The sequence below is a fragment of the Meles meles genome, chromosome 9 (genome assembly GCF_922984935.1).
Source record: "Meles meles chromosome 9, mMelMel3.1 paternal haplotype, whole genome shotgun sequence".
NCBI lineage: Eukaryota > Metazoa > Chordata > Mammalia > Carnivora > Mustelidae > Meles > Meles meles.
In genome coordinates, this window is record NC_060074.1 from 115,660,360 (window position 1) to 115,684,160 (window position 23,801).

The following is a 23,801-nucleotide window of genomic DNA, read 5'->3' on the forward strand; positions in this document are numbered from 1 at the left end:
CAAACCATAAGAGACTTAAATATAAAGAACAAGCTGAGGATTGCTGGAGGGGAAGTGAGTGGGAGGATGGGGTAACTGGGGATGAGTAGTGGGTGTTATGCACAACTGATGAGTCACTAAACTCTACCTCTGAAACTAATGATACACTATATGTTAATTGACTCTAAATAAAAAAGATGTCTGTGATGTGCTGTGCAGTGAAAAAGATTAAAGTTCATGTGTGTTTATGTCATGGATATAAAAAGGGTCTGAGGACACCTCTAGTGTTCAAGAAAGTCAGGGAAGTGGACTCAGCACTTTACATAGTTTGGATTGGTTGTAGTAAATGAGAATTAGTTTTGTAATCAAAACAACAGAAGGATAAAAGAAGGAAGGAGCCTGACTTTTTATTTTTTGTGTGTCTTTTGAGTTTTGTATCCTGTATTTACCCCATTCCATAAAATACAAAGCAAAATAAAATAAGAAACCAGGAACGGTAAGATTGATAAAGTTCACTGGGTCCTCCTCAGCATGTGCTGGCCTGTAATTACCCCTTTTCAGCACCTCCCTCTTGATCTCTTGATCCAGGCTTGCTGGTGTACCCCAGGCCACCCTGCTGTAGGCCCACGCCACCCCTACCATTAAGGCAGGCTGGGAGGCTGCCTGGCCCCCTCCTAGCACCTCCCAGTATCCAGTGCAACCTTGGAAGGCTGGAAGGTTGAAAGGCACAGTGCACAGGCCCCAGGGTGTACCTCAGTCCTCTGCTTGTCATTGTATGACCCTGGGGAGTCACTCCGACTCTGTGGGGCATCTACGAGCCGGTATTTTACTTTATATGGGAGAAACAACCTCCTATAACTTTTATAGCCATGTATGAATAAGAGGGTTAGAAATGACCAGAATTCTGAAAATGCCCCACAGCCCTCTGCTACTCCCAGCACTGGACTAGGTACTTATCCTAGGAGATGGCCCAACAGTTCTATTCTTTCCTCTCAGTGTGTCAACCTGGAGAACATACTTGAGGCCTGCACAGCCCCATTAGACTGGCACTGCCTGTGCCCCTCTTGCAGGGGAGGGCAACCCAAGAGTTGGGATGTGGCAAGAGATAGTCTGAGGCTTCCTCAGAACCACTGGACAGAAGAGGAAGGGAAGGCCCTCCTCTGTTCTCTCAGCAAGGTGTCTTGTAGGCCACTGCTGTGATCTCCTACCACATTGCAGAGAATGAAAATTTCTAGGGTGTCAGGATTACTTAAGAGCCTTCCCAGAGTGAGAGCCACTGGGCTGATTGTTCCTTTCAGGTAGGCATGGCCTCAGTTCCTTTTCTCTGCTGCTCTGCTGCTGGGTCAATGCAGACCACCCTCACCATAACCTCTGAGTCCTGGAACTCCTTGGTTTCTGCTTTTACCAGCCCTCTTGGCACTGGCTGGATTCTCCCCATCACCACCAGTCACCATGTCACATCAAGGAAACACTCCCTCAGAACTCCTAAAAGGTAAAATCTTAACTCTGCTACTCTTCAGACATGGGCTCATGTTCAATAAGAAAACCAAACCACTAGCAATCTTTTGATATTTCATTTTTCAACTAGTAAATATGTACTGAGCACTTGCTCTGCTCAGGTGTAGTACAAAGCGATAAGGACCTTGATTGAATGAAGGATGCCCCCTGCCCCCAGGAACTCAGGCTGCTTACAGGGAGACATGCAGCTGGCACCTAGAGGGTGCCATGGGAGAAGGGAGGAGTGAAGGCTTTGAAAGAGGAGTTCACTGCAGGAGTTCAGCAAGAGAAGTTCTAGCCAAAGGGTGGCACTCAAACCCCACCAACCCCACATACTAGCTGTGTGTGTTCATTGGCAAGTCACATCAGCACTCTGTGCCTTGGTCTCCACATCTGAGAAATGAAGAGAGCTGCATTCAGGCTGAGGCAGGAATGAGGTAAACTATTCCATGTGTAACCTGCTCCCAGCACAGCTCAATAATCCCAACCATTTGTGGGAAGTCCTGGGAGGGGGAATCACGTGTGGTTTTCCAGGAAGACTGGAAATGTCCCAGGGATGGGCCTGGTCAGGACCCTATAGGAGCAAAAAGTAGGCCCCTATAAGCAGTTGTTAACAAGGGCTACAGAGCATTTTCTAGTCTGAAATGAAGCCTCAGACAATCAGGAGAGGCGCCAGACTGTGGTCAGCTGTGAGAATGCATCCTTCTGGTTGGAATTTCTCCCCCACCACCTGACCTACCCCTTTCTATGATGACCTTTCTTCCAGAAACTTTTTCATATCTGTGGTATCCCATCCTTTGCTTCTCACTGCAGCATGATGGTTGAGGTAGGATCTAATCATGGAGAAACTTGATGCATGGTCTGTCACTGTACCTGATATTCTGACACTTGCCCTTCCTGAGGACGAGGGCCACCTTTTCCCTCCATGATTCTGGATATTTGGTACTGTGTATGATGTTGTGGCTTTCAGAAGGATGAGAGTTACAGCTCCATTTTGAGGTAAGTTTTCCTAAAGGGGGAGGCAAAGATGCTGACAGTGTAGAGGGGTGAAAATAGCAGAGTTGCGGACAATCAATCAGCTTCTTCCCTAAAAACATTTTGCCATCCTTGGCTTCATTTAGAGAAGTCAGGGAAAATTATTGGTCTGATTTGTGATACAGAATTCACCAACTCCTATTGACTAGGGTTTGCAGGGTATAGCCCTGGCAGGGTTGCACAGTAACACATGTTGTCTGCTGATTCAAGGTTTTTAATGAGATGAGGCTGTTCCTGCTTCTTATTCCCATGAGAAGTCCTTCAGAACCCCAGTACACTGTGGTTACTTGTTCTGGAGGCAGAGAGCAGACTGCTGTGGGGTCAGTGAACATTCCTGACCTCATCTACAGTGCCCCATCCTGCCTCTTTCCCACTCTGCATGCCACCCCTAAGCCCTAGGCCACACATTTATTTTTCTCAACCCCTATGCAGACATCTTGGCTCCCTCAATTGCCATTTATAAGATGTACTGTTATCTTCCCATCAGTTTCAAGCCTGAGCTCCTCTCTCTAACATGCTATATGAGGAGAATCCAGGTGTGGCCACTTCACAGCCAACTGGGATTCGAATCTTCATTTCTTTGTGGGGAAATCAGTGAGGCACACTTTCAGAGCAATGGCAGCTGTGAAGCTGTCCTTGGCCTTGGGCTGCCCGGTACCTGGTCCGGCTGAACTGGTTCAGGCATGGATGCCTCCACATTAAAATGCTCTGCTCCACCTGCCTCTGTGCTGCTACCCCCACTCCGCCACAGTCCTCACATTAGGGACAGAGGCTGGAGGTTAGGGTGTTAGGTTCTCTTGAATATGGCCCCAAAGACACAGTTTCTGGTGAGGGCCCATGCTACAGGTGAGGCTCAACCATGGCTGGTCTGGGGGCCCTTCTTCTGGCTGGTTGCAGAGGAGGCCCTCATGGGCCAGGAAACTGCAACAACTTTCTGGGACACTTACAGAGGGGGCTCGCTTATACTGGGTGTTTGAAGTGAGGTCCAGGAATCCTTGGAGTTGTCCCTGGGGGCTCAGCTGGGTAGTAGGACCAAGAGGGGCTATTGATCCAGCTGGCCCCTATGTGCTGCCTGTTCCCCAGCCCTTGAACTGAGCTGAAGGGGCTGGTCATCCATAGAGACACAATAAGCCTGGGCATCCATCCTGGTGGGCTCCACCCTGAGCTGGCTAAGGTCCAGGATGTGACCTGGGCACCTCTGGTCCTGTGGGCTGTGGAGAGGATTAGCCAGGGAGGGCAGGCCACATACAACTGGCATACTAGGGAAGTTGTTAGGCTGTTTCTGCTGGAGAATATCAGTGCCCCTGGCCTGAGGCTGCCTACAGAGCCCATTGCTTGTGTCCTGCCTTGGCAGCTGTATAGTAGGGGGTGGGCAATCTGGGTGGATGTGCAGGGCTGCCACCTCGGCCACACAGCCTATCAAGGGGCATTCTACATCAAGAGTGGTTCTGCCAGGATCTGGCCTCCAAGGATCTTGGAAACTCTCCAAATTCCCAGGAGGCCTGGACTCTTGGAAGCCAGGCCAAGGGTTTGGGATCTTATTTTTGCTGGAAGTGTCTGTTCTTGCAGAGGCTCCACACCCCAAAGAGGAAAACAAGCCTTCATGACAGCGTTGCATCCCTCCTTCCCCAGACACTTGTGCACACTCCAGAGATGAGTCCCTAGATGGAGTGCTGGTTCCCTGCTTGGGCCCTCCTATGACCTTGCTCTCTCCAGCAAGCAGGCCCTTGGGACGTGAATGTGCCCACAGCTCCCGTCTTCTGGGTGCTGAGCCCACAGTGGTTCTACCTGCATCTGAAGCCCCAGACCCACTGCCCTCCAGCTTCACTGGATCTGGGCCCTTTTTCTCTGAGCCGGCTCCCAGCTTCTCTGCTTGTCCCCTGGGTGAGGTTGCAGTTTCTCCAGGAGCTGAGGCAGGTGGGGTACGGAGTTCAGGGCCACGGCGAAGCCAGTTGATAATGCCCATGGTGATGGCAAGCTCGGTGTCACAGAGCTTTAGCAGGCACTCCTTGCCCTTCCAGGAGCTTTGCAAAAAGCCCTGGCTGAGTATATCTGGCCCTGGTGCTGGGGCCAAGTTCTCCTCTGCCCCCACGTGGAAGCTGCACATGGACAGTGGTGCTCCTAGTGCTGGTCCTGACAGACTCTCAGACACACATAGGTCATCATCCAGGCTTGGGCCTATAGGGCCCTCGCTGGGGTCATAGAAGAGCTCATAGAGGGCATCTCCACTGTAACTGTCCCGGGGGAAGGCAGCTGCAGGTGTGCCTGGGCTTGAAGCCTCCTTCTTGTCCTCCTCAAGGCCAGGTGAGAAGGAGTCATAGTAGCCCTCATCACTTGTGGACACAGATTCCGGCTGTTCGCTCTTAGGGGTACCTGTGTCTATGGAGCTAGCTTTGGAGCCACTGTGGGGGTCCCTGCAGGGACACAGAGGGAGCTCTGCAAGCCCAGCTGCATCTAGCCTGGTACGGTCTGTGTCTGTCCCCTGGGAACCCCCCAACCATGGCCCTAGTAGGGCACGGTGCTGCTGCCTCACAGAGTGATTCACACTGTCCCAGAACTTGGCAAAGTCAGACATCTCATTTTGGGCAGGTGATGCCAGCTGTTCCACACTGCCCTGGAAAGGGCCCCTAAGAACCTTGCTTTCAAGGACCTGGGATACCTGGGCTGGGCTTTCCGGACCCTCATTCAGTTCCAGTGATGGCACTGAGCTTTCATCAGCAAAGATCTCCCCACAACCTGTGAGAGAGTCAAAGCTCTTGAGTGAGGCCACATCCTCACACAGGGCCCTGCAGAGGTCAAAGGAAGAGTCAGGCAGGAGCTCACTGTCAGATAGGTCCTGGCACAAGCTGTCTGGCCCCAGTCCCTCACCTAAGGGGAAGAAAGTTTTGCCTGGCTGCCCACCTTCCTCTGATGGCTCCCCAGGGGAAGACAGGCTCTCACCCTTGGTCACCAGTGAGGCCACGTTCTCAGTCTTGTTTCTGCGAGCGTGGAATAGGTTCCGAAAGCACTTCTTAGGTCGTTTCAGGGAGATCCTCTTCCTTGGGATGCTCTTGGCCACAGCTGGCACAAAGGGCAACTGGGGCACAAAATGGCGGTAATCAATCATGCGCTGGCTGCTGGAGGGGCCTGGGAAGCTTGCACTGCCCACCAGCTGCCCTGTGGCTGTGCTTGCCCTGCCAGCCTCAGGCACACAGTCGTGAGTCTTGCTCTTTCGTACCAGTTTGAAGGTGGCCCCACAGAAGGCTGCAGCCCCCACCTCGGGTTCCAGCTCTGCCCCATTGTTGGAACATCTGTCATATCCTTGGGCACTGGGACTGACCTGTGGGGCCCTTTCACAGTAGGGCCGCTGTTGCCCTCCTGGTGAGACTGACCAGGGACTTGTATCTTCCCTGGACAGAGTGGTGGCTGATGGATCTGGGGGCTTCTCATGGGAAATCTGCAGGCTGGATTTGATGAAGGTCTTCCCTCTCTTCAGTTCCATGCTGCCAGTGCCCCAAACTGCTGTGAAGGAAAGCAGGAGACACTTAGTATCCAAGATGGAGGCCTATGGCTCTAGGGGACCTCTGCCTACATCTGCTTACACTGTGGCCTTGTTGCTGAGTGGTGACAACTAAATTTGGATCCTCTGCAGAGGCAGGGAGAGGGAGATGAGAATGGCCTCCCCATGCTCACTGCTCCAGGGCTGCCCACTGCTCCACAGAAAACTGATGTTAGAGAAGCTAAGTCACATGCTTAAAGTCACACAGTGGGAGCTAAATTGAGAGCAAACTGGGGTCTGGTGTTCTTGTGTCTGTGATCTCTCAACTCAACCAAGCATCCTCTCAGACATTATCGGACCACGTCAGATTCCCATTTCCAGGCCCAAGCACCCTACAAATAGCACCACAACCTTACAGGGAAAGCATCACAGCCTTTCTGAGTAGAGAAGCAGTGGATTCAATAAGTAAGCTCCTGCCTTCATCTAAAAGACAAAGCTCAAAGGAAAACCCAAGCCCGCCTTCTAGGATGGACATGGGTGCTTGTCAGTTGGAAGGAAAGACACATACACTGCCCTCCAGGGCTATTGCATCTGTCTGAGGAGGCAAGACTCAGTCTACACAGAGACCATCAGGGCAAGGCACAGCCAAGCATCTAAGAGTGAATGCTGGGTTTGAGCACTGAGAAGAGAGAAGGCATCATGGTAGAAGACCAAAGTGAGGAGTCAGACATGAGACCAAGACCAGGCAGGTTAGATAGACACAGAACATGATGGGCTGGAGATCAGGCAGGTATCACTTTCTGTGCACACCTGACAAGTGTTGATGTCCGGAGTGCCATCCAGATGGATGCCCAGTCTAATCTAACGGGAAAGACTGTTGGGATTGATTACCAAGGTCTGTCCTGGGTGTGTGTGGGCAAGCCAGTAAGAGTATTATCTTGACCATTTTTGCATAGCTGGGGAGTGTGACCTTCCTCTGAGATCAATGAAGAGCTATGAGAGCCTTCTGAGTGAGTGGGTGGGTAGAAACAGTAACATAACAAAGTTGGTGGTCTAAGACCATTTTTCTGACCTCTGAGTGGTCAGAATAAATTAGAGAGAAGTTTTGAGCAGAGAAGATTCACAAAAGGTAACTAAAGTGGGCTAAGTATGTGGAAGTAAGATCCAGATGGAAGCTATAGTCGTAAGTCACAAAAAATAGAGGTGAAGTTATATAGGGCCTTTCAAAGGCAGAAGTGCTAGGACCCAGCAACTGAATAAAGACAGAGAAGTCATCAACACTGAGGAACAGTAAATACTGACTCAGAAGTGAGAAAAGGTAAGGAAGTAGAAACAGTAAAGGCAAGGAAGGGGCCTGTGCCAAAAGCTGGTTTGAGAGGAGAAGCAAGAATCTATAGTTTTAATCATGTTGCTTTTGGAGTGTGTTTAGAGACCTACAAGAGTGGAACAAAAGAAGGTGATGCCCAAGAGCACCACCTGTGACCTTCCCTGGACTCTCCCTCTCTGCATTCCCACAGGCACCCAGCTCACAGCTCAGCCTGTTCCAGCAGCTCTTCCTCTCCTTGGTGACGAGCAACCTGACAGTCCATCCTGTCAGTTTGTCCAGGGAAAGATTACAGGAGAGGATTTGGGGTTTCTTTGACTCTCCACAAGGACTTTCTTGATAGGGAGCTCCTGAACTCATTCCCCCACAATTTGCAGTCTGTGAGGGAGGGATGCAGCAAATGTAAACAAGTGGCTCTGTCAGCCTGCATGCCTTTCAGGTCCATTGTCCACACAGATTTGCAGCTACCTTCGGAAAGCTGCTAGACAGATGTAAGCCATATAGGGTCAGCTCTGGAGTCTCTCTAATGCTTAGCTATGAGGACCTGGAGGTGAGCAGAGGGACTGCCTCACAGCCCAGTTAACAACATTAAAGCTGAAGAAGATGAAAAAGAGTGACAAGGCTGTCATTGTGGGGGTTCACAGGGGCAAGGTGACCAGCCTCAACCCTACTTCCACCTATGAGCAGTGCTTCCTACCCTGCAGAGGAACACCTGGAACTTCTAGCTGGAGGGTAGGAGGAGCTGGTACTAGACTAGGGAAAATGACAGAACCCAGACCTGGCTCTGGGGGCAGCTCAGTTCTTGGTGGCAGCATCACGGATGGGACAGTGCTTCAAGCTGCCTTCTGCCTCTTGTGATGTGGCATGTGCCCAAGACTTTCCTACCCTGTATCTCCAGATCCCATTTTCATTCCCCAGATCCTTTGTGGCCTAGATAAGTCCTTCCCCAGGTCTCATGGGTTTTAATATCCACAACATAGTGGATACTATCTCTGGAGTTGGAGAACCCAGATTTGAGTCTTGGTCGCATCTACTAATCCAGGTGAGAGCTTGGCCAATAACCTTATGAGATATACTGCTGTTACCTCCATTTGACAAAGGAGATATTAAGGTCCAGAAAAGTCAACAGGTTGGTTCAGTTTGCCCATGTGGTAAGTGACAGAACTAAGATTTGAAACCAAGCCCATCTGATTCTGATCATATGCTCTTAATCATGATAGATATTCTATGAACCAACAGCCCAAACTCCTCTTCATGGAAAATTTAAAAATCAATTAATAATGTGTTTTTATGAAGAAATTTGGCAAGCACAATGAAAATGGTAATTGAAGTTGAAAGTATAGTGCACACAAATTTAGAAAAGTTATAAATGAAGATAATGTAATTTCTATGACAAGAAATTTTAGAGATATTTATTATGAGATCTCTTCTATGTTTTAGAAAAAAATCTTTTTATTACTATGCTCTTAGGAATAACTTCAAGTGAGCATGATAAAGATTACTTCACTGTGTGAAGAAATTTCAACTATAAGAACTGAAATGGTTTATCTGATACTCTAGGTGATATAGAGATCTGATCTCTATAAATAAAACTGATTTCTTAATTCTTAATTCAGTTAACTGATTTAAAATCACGAAGAACTGGAAATTTCACTGTATTCTGAACTTGGAAGATAAGGCCTCAAAATAGCTGTCATTTCTACAGATGGCTGGACTCAGTGTCACTGATGTTGCCAACTCTGTGTCCTGAGTTCATTTAACACTTTGGTACATTGATAGGGCAATAAGCACTAAGATTCAGAATAATGATTGAGAAACTTGCAAAATATGGAATAATTCTGTGACATTCAGTGTATGTTCAGTCCAGATTCTACATAAAAATATTTTATCAGAGCCTGAATCTTTAGAAATGGGTCCATTTGTGACATGGGTTGGAAATCCCTTGGGGGGCCAGAGGGCCCACTGCTGAACTGGAGGAAGCTGAACAGTCACTCCCCATGACAGTTCTCAGGGGCAGAGTAGAATTTATCTGGATAGCCAGATGTTGACACTATCATTGCCTGAAGGCAGAGGCCAAATATGTTGAGGTTTCCAGATGCAAAAATGCACATTCTGGGGCACCTAGATGGCTCAGTGGGTTAAAACCTCTGCCTTCAGCTCAGGTCATGATCTCAGGGTCCTGGGATCCAGCCCCACATCAGGCTCTCTGCTCTGCAGGGAGCCTGCTTCCTCCTCTCTCTCTGCCTGCCTCTCTGTCTGCTTGTGATCTCTCTCTGTCAAATAAATAAATAAAATCTTTTTTTAAAAATGCACATTCTGCTTTGTAACCCTCTAGCTAAAGGCCTCTCCAGTGCGGCTCAGCATGAAACCTGAGAGGGAATCCTTTACCATGTTCCACATCCCTCCCCAAAAGAAAAAGTAGCACTGTCCCTTCCCTGGTTTGGTGCCTCCTTATCTGTAGCACTCAGTGATCACTGGCTCCTCATTCTGTTGCTTGTTTGGTCTTCTTACTCCCCAGTGAGACTGAAAATGCTCTAAGATTCAGGACTCTAACTGCTGTTGACAGTGAGCTACTGCTTATTTTAAATAAAGTATTTACGCTTTTGAGACATTTTAGCCACATATTTATGCCTAAATTTTCTAAATAGAATGCTAAATCTGGCATTTTTAATTCTACAGTTATGCACATCATTCTCTGAGACAGGTCTCAGTGACACTAAGACCTTGGACTGAGTCTTGCCTCTCTAAAATGAACTTCCAAATCCCATGAGAACAGGGACCACCTTGTGTATTTAATCAACTCTGACTCACAGATGTGGTATTTAAACCAAGATCTAAAGGACAGTTGAAGACAACCAGGCAAAAGATGTGGTAAACATATTCCAGGCAGAGGGAACATCCCTCAGAAAGGCCTTGCCAAGCAAAGGATGAAGAATATTTAAAGCTCTGAAAGCAGGCCCCGGTGGCCAGAGCAGCAAGCCAGTGGGTTGAGGCCTAGAGATATGCAGGCAGACTGCACCAGGCCCAAGTTCACAGGTTGGGTCTTGGCTTATATCTTATGCACAATGGAGAGCCAGCCATCAAGGCTGAGTAACAGGGGTGAATTTTCAGTTTTAACAGATCAGTTGTAAATGAGAATGGAAAGCAGGCTCAAAGAGCAGAGGCAAGAAAGCAGATTAGAAGCCAGACCAAGGTGCGCCTGGGTGGCTAAGTGGGTTAAGCTTCTGCCTTCGACAGGGTTCTAGGATCAAGCCCCACAACAGGCTCTCTGCTGAGTGGGGAGCCTGCTTCCCCCTCTTTCTGTCTGCCTCTCTGCCTACTTGTGATCTCTCTCTCTGTGTCAAATAAATAAATGAAATCTTAAAAAAAAAAAAAAAAGCCAGACCAGGGTCTAGTGGAGAGTAAGTAGTGACAGAGACTTTCATGGATGCCAATCTTTCCTCTCAGTGTCTTACACAGAGTATGAACTTGCATATGGATTTATTGCAAATTGAGAAAATGAAGTAATTCTACTGGCTGCTTTCTACAAAATGAATAACTTTAACTCCACTGCCTAGGATTTTCTTTTCCCTTTGGGAAGGTAATTCTGTCAGTTTCTTCCCTTTTTTAACATGAAAGTGATTGGGCATATCACGGAGCAAATAAAAACCTTGCAGGTACACATATAATAGCAGTGTTTTGGAGATACAAAAATTTTGACTAATAGTTTTGGCATTTGCCATGCTTTTCCCTGCCCTGCCCCCAACACCCAATAAAATCATAAGCCTTGAAATACAAAGAGGTGAATGGTGATAGGAAAGCAGAGGCCTCAGAGGGGAGCCCCACCAAGGGACTTCCTGGACATTGGGGTCAGCGTAGGAGGCTATGTATGGGGCAATGGTTTATCTCTGTAGAGGGTGTCTTGTCTAAGCCAAAACCTTCAGGGTGAATGGAGTGAAGGCTATTGTGGAGAAAGAAAGCCTCGTGTAATGGGGTGGATGTGGGGTGGGGAATGAAGCAGAAATAGAATCTGCAGCAAGAACATCACCAATTCACCCAATCCCCACGCTGGGGAGACAAAGGACCTTTTGGGGAGCAAAGGTTCTGGTCCACCTCCTCTAAGGGTGTTCCCGGGCTGCCCGGCTGAAAGAAAATGGGTCTCCAGTCTTATCTGTTCTTTCCCAGCCTCCGCATCCGCGCGCAAGGGTTCTCTCCCCTTCCTTAGCCCAGACCTAAAAGTGCCGTCGCCCCCAGACCCCAGACTCCACAACATCCGCTCACTGTGGGGTAGAGAGGGTACAGACCCTGGTTCCTCCACTCAGTCCGCCCATCGCTCGAAAGAACATACAAAAATTTCTAAATCATCCCCTTTCTCCCCAAGCCTAAATTCTAGGCCTTTGCCGACTTACCGCCGGTGACTGGGAGTGTCGCAGTACCGGGCCTTGGCAGGGCGGAGAGCCGCGCCCGAGCCCAAGCCGCGCGCCGAGCTCAGCACCACGGTCAGCTCCTGGCGCCGCGCGCCCCCGCGGGGTGGGGAAGGAGGAGGGCCGCGCCCGCTCGCCGAAGCTTGGAGGGGCGGGCCGTTGTGGCAGGAAGCGGGCAGGCAAGGGTTAAGTCGAGGGAGGGATCCGGGGTGGGGGCGGGGCCGAGAGCCAGTCTGCGTCCATCGCAGCCCCGCGCCGCTGGGGGCCAGGAGAAACGCGCTGGGCCCGGGAAGGGGCTGCTCTCGGGGAACTGTAACCTCGGTGCCACCCGGACCTCGGTCGGTCTCGCTTTATTAGTATTTCTCCGGTCTCTGTCTCTGACTTCGCAAGGCTGTGGTTTTTCGTTCCTCAGGCCCAGCTGCGAATGCTGCTGGGATGTACAGCCGCGCAGTGGTCTCCCCTGGCTCCAGACCGCAAGCCTGTGCAGTGGTCCGAAAGCCTTAGAGTGCACGGGTGTGGGTACCCTGATCTCCGCAGCTCGTAGCGTCCAGGCAGATTTAACCCCAACCGTCTCGGAAAGGTTCCATCACAAGGGACCTAGTCGAGATTCCTACGCAGGATTCAGAGCGGGTTTGGGGCAGGCCAGTCTCCTGATGCGCGGCAGAAGTCTTACAGAACCTTCTTTACAGAGTGCCTTCCTTGGACCAGATTATATTATTTATGGGAGCAAGGCACTTCCTTTACTGCTACTCATTGTGTGAGGTGTTCTGCTGCTTGCCCCGCAGCAGTCTTGGGAAGAGCAGAAACGTTGCCGGAACTATCTCCCCGCTGGGCAGAGATCAGAGGGATGGCATGCTGGGGGAAAGGAATAAAGTATGGCTTAAGTAATCACCGGATGGCTCAAGGAGCAGTGCCAAGAACGTGGGGGAAGAGGTGTGGGGTGGGGTGGAGAGGGGCAAGAACACACAGCTGGTGCTGACAAAGCTGTTGATTCCTCAAGGTGGGAAAGCGGGCTGCAGAAGAGGGTGGTGGTAAGGGGCTGATTCCACACAATAGGGGTGAATGCAGGCAATGAGTGATGGAAGGAAAGACACAGGGGTCGCCCCGTCCAGGTTTGGGCTGAGGCCAGAAAGAGATCAGGGCTAGGGCAAATGGCAAAGGCCATGACTTTCTCGACACCCCAGAGTCAAGAGTTCCATTGCTGTTCCCTCCCCCAGAGAGGGTCTCCCACTGCCTTTGGATGAGCCCACTTTATTGCATTTTTTGCAGTTGAAGAGTCTTTTACTTGCTGACTGATGCAGCATGCATGATCCCAGATGTCCCCTCTCCAGGTGTTGGTGGTATAGTCCTGACCTTTCCTGTCAGTTTCTGGCCATCAGAGTTCCTTTAGTCAATTCTTCCCCTATTAGGTAGAAACAAAGGAGGATCTATGCTTCATTGCGACATATACCGTGAATCAAAAATAAGACTCCTACAGACTCCATAGTCCTTACTAGTTAAAGTTAATAAACATTTGTTTCTTTTATTATGGTCTTCCCTCTTCTTCATTACAAGGACTTTATATTTTTCTTAAACTTTTCCCCTTTTGAGGAATAATTATGAGCTTAACTTCTTCCAGTGAGTGATAATTGTTCTTTTCCTTTCCAATTTGTCACCCTTTGGCCATTGAGAGCTATTCTAAGCCATCTACTTTCGTCTGTCAGAGAGTTTTAAAGTAACCTTATTTTTAAGAAACAAAACAAACTATATGGACAATTTATAATACATATTTTTTTTTCCTTCCCCAAAGACTGGATCAGGTCTTCTCCAAGGACCTCTGGAAAGATCTTTCATACCAGGATGTCCCAGTTCAGACATTACTGACTGATTTTTAATAGTGTTCTATTGTAAACTTGCATTATGTTATTTTTTATAATACATGTAGTTTTCTCATCAGGACTCACAACATTTTTGCACTGTGACTCTAACCCTTTTCTTTCCTGGCATGGGCCCTTAGGGTTCTTTGCTTGTTCCCTGGTTATTGATTCACCGGGGTGGGTCTCAGACCTTCTGGCCATAACCTTTGCTTTCTGACAAATTCAAAGGATTTCACCTGACTGTGAGCACAAATATGACAGTAGCCTGTCAAGTGCTTCAGTTGGGGTGCAAAAATCCAGGTTTGTAGCCTAAACTCAATAGAGCCTCAGAGAAGATTGCGAGGTGAGGTGGTGGGATCCTATGCCCACAAGGAAGAATGAGAGAGCTGGCACTGTCAACATGGAGAAGAAAGACTTCAAGAGCCACAATTTGGAAAGGTGGAATAGGTGGTTTAAAGAGCCATAATTTGGAGTAGGGAAGAAGGATGATGGCTCCAAGGATGGATGTGGCAAGAGGCACCCTAGTACTCAGTCTAGTTCCCCTGCAGAAAGATGTCCTCCACAATCTCAAACAAACTAGCATTAGGGATACATTCACATGATGTGGTGTACTGCAATGACTGGGTGGTTTCTTGTTTTTTCAAAAGTAACTGTATTTTGTTTTTTTTTTTTAATTTATTTTTTTAAAGACTCCATTTATTTATTTGACACAGAGAGACCACAATAGGCAGAGAGGCAGGCAGAGAGAGTGAGAGGGAAGCAGGCTCCCCACCAAGCAGAGAGCCCCATGCGGGATTCGATCCCAGGACCCCGAGATCATGACCTGAGCCGAAGGCAGCGGCCTAAACCACTGAGCCACCCAGGCGCCCCTATTTTGTTTTATTTTTAAAAAACTGTTTTAGGGAGGAGTCAAGACGGCGGAGAAGTAGCAGCCTGAGACTACATCAGGTAGCAGGAGATCAGCTCGATAGCTTATCAAAACATTGCAAACACCTACAAATCCAACGGGAGAGCGAAGAGAAGAACAGCAACTCTAGAAACAGAAAATCAACCACTTTCTGAAAGGTAGGACTGGCGGAGAAGTGAATCTAAAACGACGGGAAGATAGACCACGGGGGGAGGGGCCGGCTCCCGGCAAGCGGCGGAGGAACGGAGCACAAAATCAGGACTTTTAAAAGTCTGTTCCACTGAGGGACATTGCTCCAGAGGCTAAACCAGGGTGAAGCCCACATGGGGCCAGCGTGGCCCCAGGCCCTGCAGGGTCACAGAAGGATCGGGGGTGTCGGAGTGTCAGAGAGCTCGCAGGTATTAGAATGGAGAAGCCGGCTGCAGAGACAGAGCCGAGGACTGAACTCTCAGCTCGGGGTTACCTTGAACTGGTCGTGGGCTGGGTGAGCTTGGAGCGCGGCTAGAGGCTGGGGATACGGGAGTGATTGGGTGCTGTCCTCTGGGGGCGCACTGAGGAGTGGGGCCCCAAGCTCTCCGCTCCTCCAGGCCGGAGACTGGGAGGCCGCCATTTTCATTCCCGTCCTCCGGAACTCTACGGAAAGCGTTCAGGGAACAGAAGCTCCCAAAAGCGAACCCGAGCCGATTACTTAGTCCGGCCGCCGGTAAGGGCGGTGCAATCCCGCCTCGGGCAAAGACAATTGAGAGTCACTACAACAGGCCTCTCCCCCAGAAGATCAACAAAATATCCAGCCAGGACGAAGTTCATCTATCAAGGAGAAAGCAGGTTCAATTCCTTAGACAGCAGAGCAATTCCAGAGGAGGAGAAAGCAAAGCACGGAACTCATGGCTTTCTCCCCATGATTCTTTAGTCTTGCAGCTACTTCAATTTTTTTTTTCTTTTTTCTTTTTTCTTCTTCTGCTAAATTTTGTAAAACTTTTACTCTTTTCTTTTTTAACGTTTTTTGACTAGTTCATCTAAATATATATATATTTTTCTTTCTTTTTTATATTTTTTTATTTGTTTTATTTTTTAAATTTTTTTCTTTCTTTCTTTTTTTTTCAGAACCTGTTTTTATCCCCTTTCTCCCCCCCACAATTTGGGGTCTCTTCTGATTTGGTTACAGCGCATTTTTCCGGGCTCTTTGCCACCCTTTTAGTAGTTTATTTGCTCCTTCATATCCTCTTATCTGGACAAAATGACAAGGCGGAAAAAATCACCACAAACAAAAGAACAAGAGACAGTACCAAAGGCTAGGGACCTAATCAACATAGACATTGGTAATATGTCAGATCAAGAGTTCAGAATGACGATTCTGAACATTCTAGCCGGGCTCGAAAAAGACATGGAAGATATTAGAGAAACCCTCTCTGGAGATATTAAAGCCCTTTCTGGAGAAATTAAAGAACTAAAATCTAACCAAGTTGAAATCAAAAAAGCTATTAATGAGGTGCAATCAAAAATGGAGGCTCTCACTGCTAGGATCAATGAGGCAGAAGAAAGAATTAGTGATATAGAAGACCAAATGACAGAGAATAAGGAAGCCGAGCAAAAGAGGGACAAACAGCTACTGGACCATGAGGGGAGAATTCGAGAGATAAGTGACACCATAAGATGAAACAACATTAGAATAATTGGGATTCCAGAAGAAGAAGAAACAGAGAGGGGAGCAGAAGGTCTATTGGAGAGAATCATTGGAGAGAATTTCCCTAATATGGCAAAGGGAACAAGCATTAAAATCCAGGAGATGCAGAGAACCCCCCTCAAAGTCAACAAGAATAGGTCCACACCCCGTCACCTAATAGTAAAATTTACAAGTCTTAGTGACAAAGAGAAAATCCTGAAAGCAGCCCGAGAAAAGAAGTCTGTAACATACAATGGTAAAAATATTAGATTGGCAGCAGACTTATCCACAGAGACCTGGCAGGCCAGAAAGAGCTGGCATGATATATTCAGAGCACTAAACGAGAAAAACATGCAGCCAAGAATACTCTATCCAGCTAGGCTATCATTGAAAATAGAAGGAGAGATCAAAAGCTTCCAGGACAAACAAAAACTGAAAGAATTTGCAAACACCAAACCAGCTCTACAGGAAATATTGAAAGGGGTCCTCTAAGCAAAGAGAGAGCCTAAAAGTAGTAGATCAGAAAGGTACAGAGACAATATACAGTAACAGTCACCTTACAGGCTAATAATGGCACTAAATTCATATCTCTCAATACTTACCCTGAATGTTAATGGGCTAAATGCCCCAATCAAAAGACACAGGGTATCAGAATGGATAAAAAAACAAAACCCATCAGTATGTTGCCTACAAGAAACTCATTTTAGACGCGAAGACACCTCCAGATTTAAAGTGAGGGGGTGGAAAACAATTTACCATGCTAATGGGCATCAGAAGAAAGCTGGGGTGGCAATCCTTCTATCAGATCAATTAGATTTTAAGCCAAAGACTATAATAAGAGATGAGGAAGGACACTATATCCTACTCAAAGGGTCTGTCCAACAAGAAGATCTAACAATTTTAAATATCTATGCCCCTAACATGGGAGCAGCCAACTATATCAACCAATTAATAACAAAATCAAAGAAACACATCAATAATAATACAATAATAGTAGGGGACTTTAACACTCCCCTCACTGAAATGGACAGATCATCCAAGCAAAAGATCAACAAGGAAATAAAGGCCTTAAATGACACACTGGACCAGATGGACATCACAGATCTATTCAGAACATTTCATCCCAAAGCAACAGAATACACATTCTTCTCTAGTGCACATGGAACCTTCTCCAGAATAGATCACATCCTGGGTCACAAATCAGGTCTCAACCGGTATCAAAAGATTAGGATTATTCCATGCATATTTTCAGACCACAATGCTCTGAAGCTAGAACTCAATCACAAGAGGAAAGGTGGAAAGAACCCAAATACATGGAGACTAAACAGCATCCTTCTAAAGAATGAATGGGTTAACCAGGAAATTAAAGAAGAATTGAAAAAATTCATGGAAACAAATGATAATGAAAACACAACAGTTCAAAATCTGTGGGACACAGCAAAGGCAGTCCTGAGAGGAAAATATATAGCAGTACAAGCCTTTCTCAAGAAACAAGAAAGGTCTCAAGTACACAACCTAACCCTACGCGTAAAGGAGCTGGAGAAAGAACAAGAAAGAAACCCTAAACCCAGCAGGAGAAGAGAAATCATAAAGATCAGAGCAGAAATCAATGAAATAGAAACCAAAAAAACAATAGAAAAAATCAATGAAACTAGGAGCTGGTTCTTTGAAAGAATCAATAGGATTGATAAACCCCTGGCCAGACTCATCAAAAAGAAAAGAGAAAGGACCCAAATAAATAAAATCATGAATGAAAGAGGAGAGATCACAACTAACACCAAAGAAATACAGACAATTATAAGAACATACTATGAGCAACTCTACGCCAACAAATTGGACAATCTGGAAGAAATGGATGCATTCCTAGAGACATATAAACTACCACAACTGAACCAGGAAGAAATAGAAAACCTGAACAGGCCCATAACCAGTAAGGAGATTGAAACAGTCATCAAAAATCTCCAAACAAACAAAAGCCCAGGGCCAAAGGGCTTCCCAGGGGAATTCTACCAAACATTTAAAGAAGAACTCATTCCTATTCTCCTGAAACTGTTCCAAAAAATAGAAATGGAAGGAAAACTTCCAAACTCATTCTATGAGGCCAGCATCACCTTGATCCCAAAACCAGACAAGGATCCCACCAAAAAAGAGAACTACAGACCAATATCCTTGATGAACACAGACGCAAAAATTCTCGCCAAAATACTAGCCAATAGGATTCAACAGTACATTAAAAGGATTATTCACCACGATCAAGTGGGATTTATTCCAGGGCTGCAGGGTTGGTTCAACATCCGCAAATCAATCAATGTGATAGAACACATTAATAAAAGAAAGAACAAGAACCATATGATACTCTCAATAGATGCTGAAAAAGCATTTGACAAAGTACAGCATCCCTTCCTGATCAAAACTCTTCAAAGTGTAGGGATAGAGGGCACATACCTCAATATTATCAAAGCCATCTATGAAAAACCCACCGCAAATATCATTCTCAATGGAGAAAAACTGAAAGCTTTTCCATTAAGGTCAGGAACACGGCAGGGATGTCCATTATCACCACTGCTATTCAACATAGTATTAGAAGTCCTAGCCTCAGCAATCAGACAACAAAAAGAAATTAAAGGCATCCAAATTGGTAAAGAAGAAGTCAAACTATCACTCTTCGCAGATGATATGATACTATATGTGGAAAACCCAAAAGACTCCACTCCAAAACTGCTAGAACTTGTCCAGGAATTCAGTGAAGTGTCAGGATATAAAATCAATGCACAGAAATCAGTTGCATTTCTGTACACCAACAACAAGACTGGAAAAAGAGAAATTAAGGAGTCAATCCCATTTACAATTGCACCCAAAACTATAAGATACCTAGGAATAAACCTAACCAAAGAGGCTAAGAATCTATACACAGAAAATTATAAAGTACTCATGAAAGAAATTGAGGAAGACACAAAAAAATGGAAAAATGTTCCATGCTCCTGGATTGGAAGAATAAATATTGTGAAAATGTCTATGCTACCTAAAGCTATCTACACATTTAATGCAATCCCTATCAAAATACCATCCATTTTTTTCAAAGAAATGGAACAAATAATCCTAAAATTTATATGGAACCAGAAAAGACCTCGAATAGCCAAAGGAATATTGAAGAACAAAGCCAAAGTTGGTGGCATCACAATTCCGGACTTCAAGCTCTATTACAAAGCTGTCATCATCAAGACAGCATGGTACTGGCACAAAAACAGACAGATCAGTGGAACAGAATAGAGAGCCCAGAAATCGACCCTCAACTCTATGGTCAACTAATCTTCGACAAAGCAGGAAAGAATGTCCAATGGAAAAAAGACAGCCTCTTCAATAAATGGTGCTGGGAAAATTGGACAGCCACATGCAGAAAAATGCAATTGGACCACTTCCTTACACCACACACGAAAATAGACTCCAAATGGATGAAGGACCTCAATGTGAGAAAGGAATCCATCCAAATCCTTGAGGAGAATGCAGGCAGCAACCTCTTCGACCTCAGCCGTAGCAACATCTTCCTAGGAACAACGGCAAAGGCAAGGGAAGCAAGGGCAAAAATGAACTCTTGGGATTTCATCAAGATCAAAAGCTTTTGCACAGCAAAGGAAACAGTTCACAAAACCAAAAGACAACTGACAGAATGGGAGAAGATATTTGCAAACGACATATCAGATAAAGGGCTAGTATCCAAAATCTATAAGGAACTTAGCAAACTCAACACCCAAAGAACAAACAATCCAATCAAGAAATGGGCAGAGGACATGAACAGACATTTCTGCAAAGAAGACATCCAGATGGCCAACAGACACATGAAAAAGTGCTCCACGTCACTCGGCATCAGGGAAATACAAATCAAAACCACAATGAGATATCACCTCACACCAGTCAGAATGGCTAAAATTAACAAGTCAGGAAATGACAGATGCTGGAGAGGATGTGGAGAAAGGGGAACCCTCCTCCACTGTTGGTGGGAATGCAAGCTGGTGCAACCACTCTGGAAAACTGCATGGAGGTTCCTCAAAATGTTGAAAATAGAACTACCCTATGATCCAGCAATTGCACTACTGGGTATTTACCCTAAAGATACAAACGCAGTGATCCGAACGGGCACGTGTACCCGAATGTTTATAGCAGCAATGTCTACAATAGCCAGACTATGGAAAGAACCTAGATGTCCATCAACAGATGAATGGATAAAGAAGATGTGGTATATATACACAATGGAATACTATGCAGCCATCAAAAGAAATGAAATCTTGCCATTTGCAACGACGTGGATGGAACTAGAGCGTATCATGCTTAGTGAAATAAGTCAATCGGAGAAAGACAACTATCATATGATCTCCCTGATATGAGGACATGGAGAAGCAACATGGGGGGGGTAGGGGGATAGGAGAAGAATAAATGAAACAAGATGGGATTGGGAGGGAGACAAACCATAAATGACTCTTAATCTCACAAAACAAACTGGGGTTTGCTGGGGGGAGGTGGGATTGGGAGAGGGGGAGCGGGCTATGGACATTTTGGAGGGGAGGCGAACCATAAGAGACTATGGACTCTGAAAAACAACCTGAGGGTTTTGAAGGGTCAGGGGTGGGAGGTTGGGGCAACCTGAGGGTTTTGAAGGGTCAGGGGTGGGAGGTTGGGGGAACAGGTGGTGGGTAATGAGGAGGGCACGTTTTGCATGGAGCACTGGGTGTTGTGCAAAAAGAATGAATACTGTTACACTGAAAAAATAAAATGGAAAAAAAAAACTGTTTTAAAAATATGGAACACTTCATGAATTTGCATGTCATCCTTGCATAGGGACAATGTTAATCTTCTCTGTATTGTTCCAGTTTTAATATATGTCCTGCAAAAGTGAGCACAAAATTACCTATATTTTAAAACTTCCATCTTTTAAAAAAAGCTGTAACAGTTTGTTTCTTTTTCTTTATAAAAGTTCTGGTAAAATATATGTAACATTGAATTTTTCATTTCAATATACCTTAAGTGTATAATTCAGTGTCATTAAGTCCATTCACATAGTTATACACCATCATCTCTATTTTCAAGATATTTTTATGACCCCCAACAGAAACTCTACCATTTAAGCAAAACTCTTCATTCATCTCTCCCCCTAGGTGCTGGTAACCTGTATTCTACTTTCTTTCTCTATGAAATTGACTGTTCTAGGTAATTCATATAGATGGAATCATACAATATTTGTCCTTTTGTGTCTAGTTTATTTCACTTAGCATAAGGTTTTCAAGGTTCATGTATGTTGTAGTTATGAATGAAAATTCATTCCTTTTTAAGGCTGAATAATATTATACTATATTACCACATTTTTTTATCCATTCTTCCCTTGATAGACATTTGAGTTGTTTCCACCTTTTGTCTATTGTGAATATTGTGAATGTTGGTGTACATATATCTGTTCAAGTTTCAACTTTCATAACTTTTGTGTATTTACCTGGAACTAGAATTGTTGGGTCATAATGGTAATTCTATGTTTAATTTTTTGAGGAGCCATTGTACTTTTTTTCACATTGTACCTTTTTATATACCATTTTATATTCCCACAAGCACCGACAAAGAACTCTAATTTCTCTACATCCTTACCAATTAATTATTTGTTATTTTCTGTGTTTTTGTTGTTTTTTTAACAATAGTCATTCTAATGAGCATGAAGTGATATCTCATCATGGTTTCGATTTGCATTTCCCTGGTGATTAGTGATATTAAGGAATTTTTCATGTAATTATCAACCATTTGTATACATTCTTTGGAGAAATGTCTATTCAAGTACTTTACAGATTTTTAAGTTGTATTATATTTTTTTCCTGACTGTATTGAGATATTATTGACATACCCATATGAAAGTTTAGGGTGTACCATCTGATTATTTGAAACATGTAAATATGGCAAAACATCTCCCCACAACATAGGGTATAGTAGTAACATTGAAGGTTTACTTTCTCAGCAACTTTTTTTTCTTTCAAAATTTTATTTAAATTCAAGTTAGTTAGCATATGGTGTAGTATTAGTTTCAGGGGTAAGTAAAATTTAGTGATTCCTCAGGTGTGTATAACACCCAGTGCTCATTATGTCAAGTGCTCTCCTTAATTCCCACCATCTAATTACCCCATCCCCCCACCTACCTCCCCGCTTCCCTCTCTGTCTTTATCTTATTTTATTTTTTCTTCCCTCCCCCTATGTTCATCAGTTTTGTTTCTTAAATTTCACATATGAGTGAAATCATATGGTATTTATTTTTCTTTAACTGTATTTCACTTAGCCTCATACCCTCTAGTTCCATCCACCTCATTGTAAATGGCAAGGTTTCCTTCTTTTTGATGTCTGAGTAATATCCCATTATATATATATTATATAATATATAATATATATTATATTATATATTATATATAATATTAATATATATTATATTATATATTATATATATAATATTAATATATTTAATATATATTAATATATAATATATATAAAATATATATTATATATAATTATATTATATATAATTTATATATTATATATATTATACATTATATTATATATATATATATATAATTTCTTCTTGATCCATTCTTGGGTTGATGGACATCTGGGCTCTTTCCATAGTTTGGTTATTGTGGACATTGCCACTATAAACATTGGGGTGCATGTGCCCCTTTGAATCATTATGTTTGTATCCTTAGGATAAAGACCAGGTAGTGCAGTTGCTAGCTCAAAGGGTAACTCTATTTTAACTTTTTGAGGAAACTCCAGACTGTTTTCCAGAGTGTTGGCACCACCTTGCTCTCCCACCAACAGTGTAAGAGTATTCCCCTTTCTCTGCATGCTTGCCAACATCTATTGTTTCCTGAGTTGATCATTTTAGCCATTCTGACTGGTGTGAGGTGTTATCTCATTGTGGTTTTGATTTGTATTTCCCTGATGCTGAGTGATGTGGGGCATTTTTTCATGTGTTTGTTGGCCATTTGTATATCTTCTTTGGAGAACTATCTGTTCATGTCTTCTGCCCATTTATTGACTGGATTTGTTGTTTTTTTGGGTGTTGAGTTTTATAAGTTCTTTATAGATTTTGGATACTGGCCCTTCATCTGATAAGTCGTTTACAAATATTCTCCCTCATTGCATAGCTTGCCTTTTAGTTTAGCTGATTGTTTCCTTCTCTCTGCAGAAGCTTTTTTTTTATCTTGAAGAAGTCCCAATAGTTCATTTTTACTTTTGTTGCCCTTGCCTCTGGAGACATGTCTAGTAAGAAGTTGTGTTGAGATCAAAGAGGTTGCTGCTGAAATTCTCCTTTAGGATTTTAGTGGATTCCTTTAGTCCATTTTGAGCTTAATTTTGTGTATGGTATAAGAAACCTGGTAACATCACAATGTCAGACTTTAAGCTATATTACAAAGCTGTAGTCATCAAGACGGTATGGTACTGGAACAAAAACAGATACATAGGTCAATGGAAAATAATAGAGAACCCGGAAATGAACCCTCAACTCTATAGTCAATGACTCTTCAACAAAGCAGGAAAGACTATCCAATGGAAAAAAAGACAATCTTTTCAACAAATAGTGATGGGAAAATGGGAGAGTCACATGAAGAAGAATGAAACTGGACCACTTTCTGA

General features: G+C 44.8%; 1 protein-coding gene and 1 non-coding gene across 2 annotated transcripts; both read right to left on the reverse strand.

Moving 5' to 3' along the window:
* Positions 1-4: 4 nt before the first annotated feature.
* AMER3 (APC membrane recruitment protein 3) lies at positions 5-11,778 on the reverse strand. The gene is made up of 2 exons (XM_046018077.1): positions 11,702-11,778; positions 5-6,012 (listed from the first exon to the last, which is right to left on the reverse strand). The coding sequence occupies exon 2, from the start codon at positions 5,990-5,992 to the stop codon at positions 3,554-3,556; it is 2,439 nt and encodes an 812-aa protein (XP_045874033.1). The 5' UTR covers positions 5,993-6,012; positions 11,702-11,778; the 3' UTR covers positions 5-3,553.
* A 9,152-nt stretch (positions 11,779-20,930) lies between these two features.
* LOC123951233 lies at positions 20,931-21,037 on the reverse strand. Its single transcript, XR_006820383.1, has one exon. It is a non-coding gene; the product is annotated as a U6 spliceosomal RNA (small nuclear RNA).
* Positions 21,038-23,801: the final 2,764 nt, after the last annotated feature.

What these genes read in the sequence shown, in the direction of transcription:
- AMER3 (XM_046018077.1), bottom strand. Translation starts at nt 5,992, where the DNA reads ATGGAACTGAAGAGAGGGAAGACCTTCATCAAATCCAGCCTGCAGATT.